The sequence below is a fragment of the Salvelinus sp. IW2-2015 genome, linkage group LG13, assembly GCF_002910315.2.
Source record: "Salvelinus sp. IW2-2015 linkage group LG13, ASM291031v2, whole genome shotgun sequence".
Taxonomy (NCBI): domain Eukaryota; kingdom Metazoa; phylum Chordata; class Actinopteri; order Salmoniformes; family Salmonidae; genus Salvelinus; species Salvelinus sp. IW2-2015.
The window spans coordinates 40,516,812-40,528,982 of NC_036853.1; the positions used below are offsets into that span (position 1 = coordinate 40,516,812).

Below are 12,171 nucleotides of genomic sequence, written 5' to 3' on the forward strand. Positions count from 1 at the left end.
TAGAAGTTTTGTAACGCGTAAATTCGTAAAGTTGTTATGAGTGTACTGATATAATTAGGACACGTGTCATCCCGGCAACTTTGAGAAGAAACACTTTATATCGGAGTTGTTTCGAGATGGCTATACATTTTCATGGCATGAGGTTAGTAGCATAGCATCTCTCTCCATTGAATACAGGCGGTTGATGTTACAATCCTCTATCGAAATATTTTTWAAAGTATTACAATAATGAGATGTATCCACCAATCCAAAGAAAGGATAGGCGGGAGCTAGACAGGCCGCCATGCCGCTTTGTGGACAACGACTCCCATTGTTAGGGCGGAAAGGCATGTATCTTGTCAGTACATCTATAATTTGCAGTCAAAACTTGATGACCTTTGATCACATGAWATTTGTAAAGATCATGCAGTCAACATGTACTAAGTGGCCTAGCCCGAACCATGGTGGTGGCAGCATCATGCTGTGGTGATGTTTTTCAGCGACAGTGTCTAAGCAGTCCAAGAAGCTGGATATCATTATATCTGCAGCCGAGAAGTTTTTGGGGTTCCAAGACTTTACGGCAGAAGCACTGCAAGGACTATTGTCGCTAGGAAATGTCCCACCCTCACAGGAGTCTTCTGAGCCTGTGTAGGAACCTGATTAGAATTCTTTCTCTTTTTTTAACAGAAAAGCACGTTGGTTTTGTTTAGTTAATTTATTTTTTGATAGTTTGTATGATATTGATATATTTTTTACCCATATTTTTTGGTCTTCATTTTTGGGATCCTTATTATCCACCTGCACAGTAGGTGGTGAAATACAATTGTTGTGAACACCATTATATCATAGAAGAGAGTTGTCCCTCCCATCAAAGGAGTCATCTCAGGGGTGACGACTGATGTTCAGGTTGAATACCTGAAGAGAATTCCTGGTGTGGTTGGTGCCCGGCGTCTGACCRGTTAGGTAATTGGAGAAAAAGAAGAAAGTCTGTAGGTCCTTTTGTTTTTTGACAAAGAGCAAATACCTACGCATGTGAAGCTTGGTTATAAAAGGTATACCGTAAGAGCTTTCGTCCCCAAACCACTGCAGTGTAAGAATTTTAAAGGATTTGGCCATGTTTCAAGTGTGCGCAGATGGACAGAGTATATTGAACGGTGTGTAGAAGGAWGWCGGTGTTGCAATTGTGGTGGGAATCAGGATCCCGAGTTCCTGGAGTGCCCTGTAAGGGTGAAGGAGATTGAGGTGGCAAAAGTTAGAGCAGTCAATCGAATCTCCTATACAGAGGCGATTAAAATAATTAAGAAAACAAGTGATGCTAGTGAAGATATGGTAGTGGATGCACCACAGCCTGTAACAAATGTTTGCTGCCAGTCAAAAGACACCCCGTGTGTTACAAAAGTGGATTTTGTGGCGTTCATTACCACAGTTATAAACTGTACGGCACAAGTGTCAAAGAAGTCTGAGAAACTGGACATTTTTCTGGCTGCAGCAAAAACGCTTTTGGGACTTAAGGATTTTACATCTGAAGACTTGCAAGGGGTACTGGCGCTGGAAGACCCGCCCTCCCAGGTTTCCCTTGAGCCTGTGTAGTGATCAGATCTGTTTTATTTATTTTGAACAGAAAGGTTGTTTGATTTAGTTTAGTTAAATTATAAATTTTTGGGTCATTTTGTTGTTTTTTGCAGGGGTATTTAGTTCAATTTTTGGTAATCCTGTTTCCATCCCGCATAGTAGTTGGCAGGATGCACATTAAATTGTGCGATCGCCAATATACCATAGACGAAGTAGAACAGGCGTTGTGCTGAAAATCTCCCTCCTGCTAGAATTCTCCTTCCCTTCGCGTTCTTCATTGCTGCGACTTGCTTGCCAGTTGGGATTTCTGCTCTTCACTCAGTTTTCGGTTTGGCTATTTGTTTCAAGTGTATGTGGCGGTTCTAGCTTGTATAGCGCCCGCATCCGATGGCGCCCSGTGCCGCTGCCCATGTCGCCCGTACCTAAATCCGCTACTGATTTGTATTAGTCTATAAATAAYTATCTTTGCCAAAATTCGTCATCTCTCCCATGTCTTATTCGACTAGTATTTTTGAAAGTGTAAGGATAATAATTCAGCCATAGTTGTTCTGAAATGTTTATTGCTTYCCAACGTTTTACTACCTCTGTTTAATATAACACACATACATGTTGTTCTATAGAAAGTATTTGACTAGCCACAAAATTAAAGAAATTACAAGGTGGGGAGGGGGAGATTTTCGGGCACAACACCGGTCGGTGGAACGAAGATGGCCGCTGAAAGCGAGTGAGTTTGTTGATGAGAGCGTGTAGGTGGAGAAAATGTGTCAAATGCCTGTATAATACGTTAATTCATATTCAATACCATTTACTTAAATGTATCTTCAAATMATATGTACGTTGTAGATTGTGGTTAGCTAGCTATGGGTCGCTAGCTCCAGCAGCTATCTTACTAACGTTAGCTACACCCAAGTTAACCAACAACACAGCTGAGTGCAGGGGATGATGCAGCCAAGCATAATCTTGCAAGCAAGCTGTTTGTTCAACATTGTAACTTACTAAAGATATTACATACAGTGCTAGTTAGCTGACATACATTTAGGAAAATACACGAAGTTTATATCTGATTGAACCAGAATCTGGCTTTAAAGGAGACGTTGAACGTGGCAGGAGTATTTCCATGTTCAACGTCTCCAGATTATGGTTCAATGCTGGGTCGTTCCATGGCATTTCAGCAAACCATGACACCAACCATCTCAGATTGTTCTGAAATAATTTCCGTAGTTAGAAACCTATAACATTAGCATTCTTGACACGTTATTTTGATGAAATGTAATTTGATCTCTGATAAATTAATAAGCTAATTGATTACACCCAAATTGGCCATTTAAATGTATAGAATTCATAATACCCAATAAATATAGTACCTAACACTCTGATTTTGACCAAACTTTTTTCTAACATTGAGWAAGGCATGAAGAATACAAGGAAATTGTAAAACGCCAGCCATGGACCCCTCGCACCAAACCCACCACAAGAAGGAGTGTGACAAGTAGTATGAAGCTGCGGCTCTGATTATTGTTTCTTTGTCTTATGTAATGGATTCTCATCTAATTTGTTGATTCCCCCCGTTCAGAGAAATTAGTCATTGAAGTTGTTAGGTTTATGTCCTATCCTACATTCTGAAATTACAAGGTTCTGACCACTAGACAGTGTTGTTCCTGCTAGGAGGTGATCAAAAAAGAACAGCCCCTCAATATTAAAGGGATAGTTAACCAAAATCACGAAATTTGTTTCCTTACCCTGTAAGTGGTTTATGGACAAGATATGACAGCAACCCATGCTTTGGTTTTGTTTACCTGGCCACTGTTTCAAATGCTAACGTTTTAGTATTTGTGACACAAATCCAATGCAAGTCAATGGTACAGTGCTTAATAGAAAGTCTACACCCCCTTTGATTTCTTCATATTTTATTTTGTTACAAAGTAGAATTAAAATGGMTTAATTGTCATACTCTGTCAAAGCGGAAGAAAAGTAATAATATATTTTTTAAAGATGAATGAAAAATAAAACGGGCGGCAGGTAGCCTAGTGGTTAGAGCGTTGGGACAGTAACAGAAAAGTTGCTGTATCGAATCCCTGAGCTGACAAGGTAAAAATKTGTTGTTCTACCTACTGTTCCCCAGTAGGCCGTCATTGTAAATAAGAATTTGTTCTTAACTGACTTGCCTAGTTAAATAAAGGTTACATTTTTTAAATATATTTTTTTCCTTGATTAGATAGGTATTCACCACCATGAGTCAATGCAACTTTGGCAGCGATTACAGCTGTGAGTCTTCCTTGGTTAGTCTCATAAGAGCTTTGCACACCTCTTTTGTGCAATATTTGCCCATTATTKTTTTCAAAATTGTTCATGCTCTGTCAAGGTGTTGGATCATGGCTTGACAGCAATTTTCAAGTCTTGCCATAGATTTTCAAGCAACTAATGAATAAGTCAAAACTGTAGCTTGTCCATTCAGGAACATTCATTTGGCTTTGTGTGTAGGGTGTTGTCCCGCTGAAAGGTGAATTCCTGTCCAAGTGTCTGGTGTTAAAGCAGACTGAATCATGTTTACCTCTATGATTTTGCCTTTGCTTAGCTCCATTTCTTTTCATCCTGACAAACTCACCAGTCTCTGCTGATGTTAAGCATACCCTTACCATTATGCAGCCACCACCATGCTTGAAAATAAGGAGGCAATTACTCAGTGATGTTGTGTTGGATTTGCCCCAAACATAAGGCTTTGCATTTAGGCAAAAATATTTTTTTACACTATTATTTTTTTGCCTTGTTGCATACAATGCATGTTTTGGAATATTCTTTGTATTTTTATTATTTTCACTGTCATTTAGGTTATTATTGTGTAGTCTAGAGCTGACCTCATTTAGTCAACTGGTTGATTGTTTGGTTGATAGACTGTTGGTCAACCAAGATTTCTTGGTTCTAGCAATGTTAACCAGTATATTGGTGTTGAGAACATTGCGGCGGAGGTAACAGAGTTGGGAGATTCGAAAACAGACCTTGCCTTAATTGTCTAAGAAAAGTTAGGGGAGAGGAAACCCCAACCTAATTAGGTATTTATTTATTATTATTWWTTTTTTTACAAGGCAGGTCAGGGAAGAACAAATTTTTATTTACAATGACGGCCTACACCGGCCAAARCCGGATGATGCTGGGCCAATTGTGCGTCGTAGCGTCTGTAGTGACGCCTCTAGCACTGAGATGCAGTGCCTTAGATCGCTGCGCCACTCGGGAGCCCAATAATCAATAGCCTAACTATTAAATGTGCCTGGCTTTATAAATCAATCATATATCAACAGAAATAAGACAGCTATTGCGTCTGTTGCCTGTTTGGTTGATAGCCTACTGATTCCATGAGCACCAAGTCTCAACAATTTCACAAATTTGGCGGTTTTAATTTTTGCTATGCTGTAATAAAGGCTTTACACTTTTTTTTCATTAGACCAGCATCTGGTATTATTTGTAATTMATTTAGTGTTTACACTGTTCCAAATTGTCAGAAATGATTTAGAATAATAACCCTCCTTTTACCTTAATCTCCTTATTGTTATTGTTATTATCATCATAATAATGAATGTCATTATCATTAGTAGGCTTAGTATAGCCTTGTAAAACCACCATCGAGCTGTAGGCCTAAGAGCGCATCCTGTTTAGTCTTCATACCGTAACTTATTTAGGGCTATATTTCAATACTTATATAGGCTACTGTATCAATCAGTCATTAATTCATTCATGTCATCAGACAACATAGGAGTCATTCATAATGTGAAATGCAATCCAGCATTTTAGTTTAAAAATAAAAAAGCGACCATTGAATAGTTAGCGTAAGCATTAAATAGGCCTAAACCATTTTATTTCGGAAATTGCATTCACGAATGTGACAGTTTTTAGTAGTGATGCATCGATATCCGATATTTTCCTTGCCAAAAAAACCCRGATACCGATAACTGATATTTAACATTTTTGCGGCCTTTTAAGCATTCTAGTACAGTTAAATAGTTAACACACACACAGACGCAGCGGTCTAAGGCATTGCATCTCAGTGCAAGAGGCGTCACTACTGTCCCTTGTTCGAGTCCAGGCTGTATCACATCCGGCCGTGATTAGGAGTTCCATAGGGCGGCGCACAATTGGCCGGGGTAGGCTGTAATTGTAAATAAGAATTTGTTCTTAACTGACTTGCCTAGTTAAATAAAGGTTACACACCACACTGAACAAAAAGTTATTTTGTTGGCATTTACCTATGTCCCCATTACTAGTAAAACATAATCAAAACCTATTTCTTTCACTTACTTGCTGTGCTTTTTCGTTGTTCAGTCGTTTCATTCTCAACCAGGATTTCTATGGAACGCCGTTTGGGTCTTTGCACGTCAAATAACTCTATTTGACATGTCAAATAACACGACAATCTGTTTCAGTAGCTATAGTTAGCTAGGTGTCATCATCTAAAATAACCCTAATTTATAAGACAGTTCTTATTTGATTAATGGTGGTCAGAACCATCTATGTGAAGCTAGGCATAATAAGGATTAGCCACAATAGTGGACTTTGCGGTTAGCCTTCAGAATAAAAGTAGGTCATAATTCTACTATTTGTATGATTTGCATCATTGTCAATTACATACTTTTATTTAGAAGGCAAACTGCAAATTCCACTATTGTGCCTAATCCTTATTGTGGCTAGCTTCACAACCCATAACCTGGTCCGGTTCAGCCTCACTAGACAGATGAAGCTAGCTGGCTGCTAATAACGTTAGCTTTGGGCAACAGGGTTAAGTAGCTGGCTAGCTATTTATTTTCATGAACTGAAGTTCAATTTCAATAGGCGAACAACAAGTGGCTACCTAGCTAATACTCTCTCACAAGGATTCRTGAATCATTGCTAAGAATAATGAAAATAACTGCACTTTCTACTGGTCATTGTTTTCAGGTTGGTTTTATTGGTGCTAGCTAGGTACCAAGCAAAAACTAGCTACCCCCTTAGAAGTTGCGGTCGAACAGATTATGCTTTATTACAAATGCGGTATTGTTAACACATCGTCTGTGGCCAGTTATTGCTTGTTTGCAGACTTTTTTTGTACAGCTTMGACAGTGCTACTGTATTTTTTTTGACACGCAAAGACCTAAACTGTGTTCCATAGTATGTCGTGAAGCTAGTAGCAGTGACACTATTACTATGTAAATCCAGTAGGGCAACATCTGAAAAATAGGGCACTTGGTAGTGTGGACCGGTGCTCGACCAGTCGGCGAAAGCCAACATCACCCACGACAGAGAACGGTCGATTGTCAAGGGCAATGAATTCCATTATCTTGCCGTTAACTTTGAGWTGTCTCGTAAAAATGTTCTTACTCTTTCAAATGACTGCTAGACTTGTTAACTGCTRGATCCACACAGCAGAAAATTGTGTGGGTTAGGAATGCTATGTAGCGCAACATTTTACGTGGCGTCATTACGTTTTATTGGTATGCACGGTAGCTTTGACATCGTTTTTTAACATCGGCGTTAAACTAGATATCYAGCCGATACCGATGTTGGCATTTTTAGCTAATATCGTCTGATTCCAATATGTTCACCATTATATTGTGCATCCCTAGTTTTTAGTCTTTACTGTAATAAAGGCATTACAACAGACTCTCTGGTACGCTTATAATTTATTTGGTGTTTACATTGTCCAAACGGTKAGAAAAATGTATATTGTAATCTGTTTGGTCGGAAGTTTATATACACTTAGGTTGGAGTCATTAAAACTCGTTTTTCAACCAGTCCACAAATTTCTTGTTAACAAATTATAGTTTTGGCAAGTCATTTAGGACATCTACTTTGTAAATGACACAAGTAATTTTTCCAACAATTGTTTACATTATTTCACTTCTATAACACTTCCAGTAGGGTCAGAAGTTTCGAGACTATAGCACTAGGAGTTGAAACTGTGCACCTTTAAAACAGCTGTGTAAAATTCCAGAAAAAGATGAATGTCATGGCTTTAAGAAGCTTCTGATAGGCTATAATTGACATCATTTTGAAGTCATTTAGGTCTTCCGCGGGTGGCGTGGGTCTATAAAGGATGGCAACTTAACAAAACAACAAACAAAAGCATGCATCGCACGTGCTTTTAGTGGGCCGCACAGCCCTGGCTAGAGTCTCTGGGGTCGCAGCTGCGAATCGTAAGTGTAGAAAGTTGTGCAGCAAACTATTAGTTGAGCGCCAGCCAGATGAGCGTGAAAATCGGAAACAGTTTAGCACGCAGAGGGGCGTTTAAGGGAGTGAGAGGAAGGGGATAATGAGATGAGGTAGGAAGAGTAAGGCCGAAAAAGGAAGATAAGAATGTGTCGAAAGGGCTCCTCGTTTGATGGAGGGTTTCGCCCAGCGGCGATGTTGGCTGGTGGAGTGCCTGTGGGCTGTGACCGCTCTCGGCCGGCGTTGATGTTTTTGTTCATTTTGGCTGGGCTGGGTTCGCGCAGGCTCTGTCGCAGCCGCGCCGCAACCGGGAGATCCGTGGGGCGACGCACAATTGCATAGCGTCGTCCGGGTTAGGGAGGGTTTGGCCGGTAGGGAGGGTTTGGCCGGTAGGGATATCCTTGTCTCAGTATGTAAAAAATTTAATAAAATGTATGCACTCTACTGTAAGTTCGCTCTGGATAAGAGTGTCTGCTCTGCGGCCGGTAGGGATATCCTTGTCTCAGTATGTAAAAATGTAATAAAATGTATGCACTCTACTGTAAGTCGCTCTGGATAAGAGCGTCTGCTAAATGACTAAATGTAAAAATGTCAATTGGAGGTGTATCTGTGGATGTACTTCAAGGACTACTTCAACCTCAGTGCCTCTTTGCTTGACATCATGGGAAAATCAAAAGAAATCAGCCAAGACCTCAGATAAAAACTTGTAGACCTCCACAAGTCTGGTTCATTCTTTGGAGCAATTTCCAAACGCCTGAAGGTACCACGTTCATCTGTACAAACAGTAGCACACAAGTATATAAACATGAGACCACGCAGCCGTCATACCCGTCTGGAAGGAGACGCGTTCTGTCTCCTAGAGGTGAATGTACTTTGGTCTGAAAAGTGCAAATCAATCCAGAACAACAGCAAAGGACCTTGTGAAGATGCTGGAGGAAACAGATACAAAAGTATTTATATCCTCAGTAAAACGAGTCATATATCGACATAAACCCTGAAAGGCCGCTCAGCAAGAAAGAAGACACTGGCTCCAAACCACCATAAAAAAAAAAAGCCAGACTACGGTTTGCAACTGCACATGGGGACAAAGATCGTACTTTTTGGAGAAATGTCCTCTGGTCTGATGAAACAAAAATAGAACTGTTTGGCGCAATGACACATTGTTATGTTTGGAGGGAAAGGGGGATGCTTGCAAGCCGAAGAACACCATCCCAACCGTGAAGGACGTGGGTGGTAGCATCATGTTGTGGGGGGTGCTTTGCTGCAGGAGGGACTAGTGCACTTCACAAAATAGATGGCATCATGAGGAATACAAATTATGTGGATATATTGAAGCAACATCTCAAGAATCAGTCAGGAAGTTAAAGCTTGGTCACAAATGGGTCTTCCAAATGGACAATGACCCCAAGCATACTTCCAAAGTTGTGCGCAAAATGGCTTAAGGACAACAAAGTCAAGTTATTGGAGTGGCCATCACAAAGTCCTGACCTCAACTATAGAAAATTTGTGTGGCAGAACTAAAAAGGTGTGCGGAGCAAGGAGGCCTACAAACCTGACTCAGTTACACACAAGCTCTGTCAGGAGGAATGGGCAAAATTCACCCAACTTACTGTTGGAATCTTGTGGAAGGCTACCTGAAAGGTTTGACCCAAGTTAAACAATTTAAAGGCAATACTACCAAATACTAATTGAGTGTATGTAAACTTCTGACCCACTGGGAATGTGATGAAAGAAATAAAAGCTGAAATAAATAATTCTCTCTACTATTATTCTGACATTTCACATTCTTAAAGTAAAGTGGTGATCCTAAAGTAAAGTGGTGATTCCTAGGACAGGAKATTTTTACGAGGATTAAATGTCAGGAAATGTGAAACTGAGTTTAAATGCATTTGGCTAAGGTGTATGTAAACTTCCGACTTCAACTGTAGGCCTAAAATGCACGCAGTGCTTGCTCCATACATCATTTTTCTTTATCTACAGTATTTTCCATAACTAGTCAAATTTATTCCACCTATCTGACTTCCTCTTTACCGCCTGTGCAACCAACCATAAACATTCCACCGTTTCGAGTTTATTTGTCATGTCCTCTGCATCCATTTTGCTGTCACGTGTTAAGGTGTTCAGAGTTTGTTATAACCAATTTATTGATGTGATTATGATATGCTATATGTCAGGCCCTATTGTCACCTTCACTTACATGTCACATAAAGAGAGCAAGGGTTGAGGGAATAGGGAATGTTTTTCCTAAACAGATGAGGGATTTTGGTAACAACTTTTCAGTCAWAAATGGTTGTAATTATGTTGCAGCTTCAACAACACGGACAGTGTGGTGGTCGCTGCAGCAGAGAAAAGGGGGAGATAACGGGTGCTAGGCACAGTCACTCGCTGTCTTTTTTTTAACACACCGCAGCAAGTCTGAGCCTGGCGGCACAATCAAATCAATTGCGGTCGGACTCCCTCTAGACATTTGTGTGTCTTAATTATTTAATCAAACAGTTCGCTTAAAGCATCAGACAAGCTCAATGAATATAGTTGATTTGAATAAAACACATAGGATGTGTCTATATATGGAAAAATACACGTTTAAACATTTTGACCAATCAATTGGTCGAAAGAACAGGTGACTCTTGATCGGCCAATATTTGTTTTTGTTGGGGACGGCTCTAGTGGAGTCACTACAATGTTGTTGATCCATTCTCAGTTCTCCCATCACGGCCATTGAACTCTGTAGCTGTTTTAAAATCACCAATGGCTTCATGGTGACATCCCTAAGCAGTTTCTTTCCTGACCTGCAGCTCAGTTCAGAAGTACGACTGCATCTTTGTGTCTGGGTGGTTTAATACATCATCCACAACATAATTATTAACTTGACCATGCTTAAGGATATATTCAATGTCTGATGTTGTTATTGTTACCCATCTTCCAATCATTGCCCTTTTTTATGAGGCTTTTGAAAAGTTCCCTGGTCTTTAGTTGAATCTGTGCTTGAAATTCAATACTTGGCTGAGGGAGATGTATGTACAGTGGGGAGAACAAGTATTTGATACACTGCCGATTTTGCAGGTTTTCCTACTTACAAAGCATGTAGAGGTCTGTAATTTTTATCACTATGGAGACACTTCAACTGTGAGAAGACGGGAATCTAAAACAATATAAAAACATGCAGAAAATTCACATTGTATGATTAAGGTAAGTAATTTGCATTTTATTGCATTGACATAAGTTATTTTGTATACATCAGAAAGCGAACTAATTATTTGGTACAGGAAACCTTTGTTTTGCAATTACAGAGATCATACGTGTTCCTGTAGTTCTTGACAGGTCTTGACACACTGCAGACACGGATTTTGGCCATCTCTTTCCGATACAGAGACCTTCTGCCCAGACCTTAGTTTCGGGGCTATCGTGGGCAAAGCGACTTTCAGCTCCCCAAAGATTTTCTATTGGGTCAGGTTCTGGAGACTGGCTAGGCCACTCCAGGACCTTGTGAGAGCTTTTTACGAGCCACTCCTTAGTATGCCCTGGCTGTGTGTTTCGGAGGTCGTGAACATGGCTGGAAAGACCCAGCCACAGACCCATCTTCCAATGCGGTATCTCTCACTTGAGGGAAGCCGATGGTTGTTGGCAGATCTCGCGATACATGCCCGTCCATCCTCCCCTCAAGTACGGTGCAGTACGCCTGGTCCCCTTTGCAGAAAAGCATCCCCAAGAAAGATGTTTCCACCTCCATGCTTCACGGAGGGGGGGTTTGGGGGGGGGTGGGGGAATTAATGGGTTTTTTTTCCCCCTTGGGGTTGTACTCATCCTTCTTCTTCTTCCAAACACGGCGAGTGAGTTTAACCAAAAGCTCTATTTTGTCTACATTCAGACCACATACCTTCTCCATAGCCTCCGTGCTGCGATCATCCACGGGATGTCTATGTGCAAACTTCGACGGCCTGGATGCACTGGCTTGAGCAGGGGACCTTGCGTGCGCTGGCGAGATTTAATCCATGACGCGTAGTGGGTGGTACTATGGTTTCATATTGAGAACTGTGAGTCCCAGCTCCTTCAGGGTACATTGACCAAAGGTCCCTGCCGTGTAGTTCTGGGCTGATCGCTCACCTTCTCATGATCAGTTGATGCCACGGAGGGAGATCTTGCATGGAGCCCCAGACCGAGGGTGATTGACGTCATCTTTGACTTTCTTCCTTTGCTAATAATTGCTTGTGCCAAACAGTGTTGCCTGCTCACCAGCTGCTGCCTATTGCTGTAGCCCATCCCACGCCTTGTGCAGGCTCGTACAATTTTATCCCTGATTGTCCTTACACAGCTTCTCTGTCTGGGCCATTGTGAGAGGTTGGAGTCTGTTTTGATTGAGTGGTGGGACAGTGTCTTTTATACAGGTAACTGGAGTTTCAAACAGGTGCAGTTGAATTACAGGTAATGAGTGGAGAACAGGAGGGC

At 40.9% G+C, this 12,171-nt stretch overlaps 1 protein-coding gene across 2 annotated transcripts in view; it reads left to right on the plus strand.

Annotated features, from left to right (window-relative positions):
• Positions 1–2,142: 2,142 nt before the first annotated feature.
• The window catches only part of LOC111971466 (E3 ubiquitin-protein ligase RNF25-like), a 15,232-nt gene continuing 5,203 nt past the window's right edge, over positions 2,143–12,171 (plus strand). Inside the window, exon 1 of one of the 2 annotated variants that reach the window (XM_070446273.1) lies at positions 2,143–2,297. In XM_070446273.1, coding sequence (XP_070302374.1) covers positions 2,158–2,297 — 140 coding nt within the window. In that variant the 5' untranslated portion in view covers positions 2,143–2,157. The remainder of the gene's footprint in view (positions 2,298–12,171) is intronic. The other variant, XM_070446274.1, reaches the window with a different exon arrangement.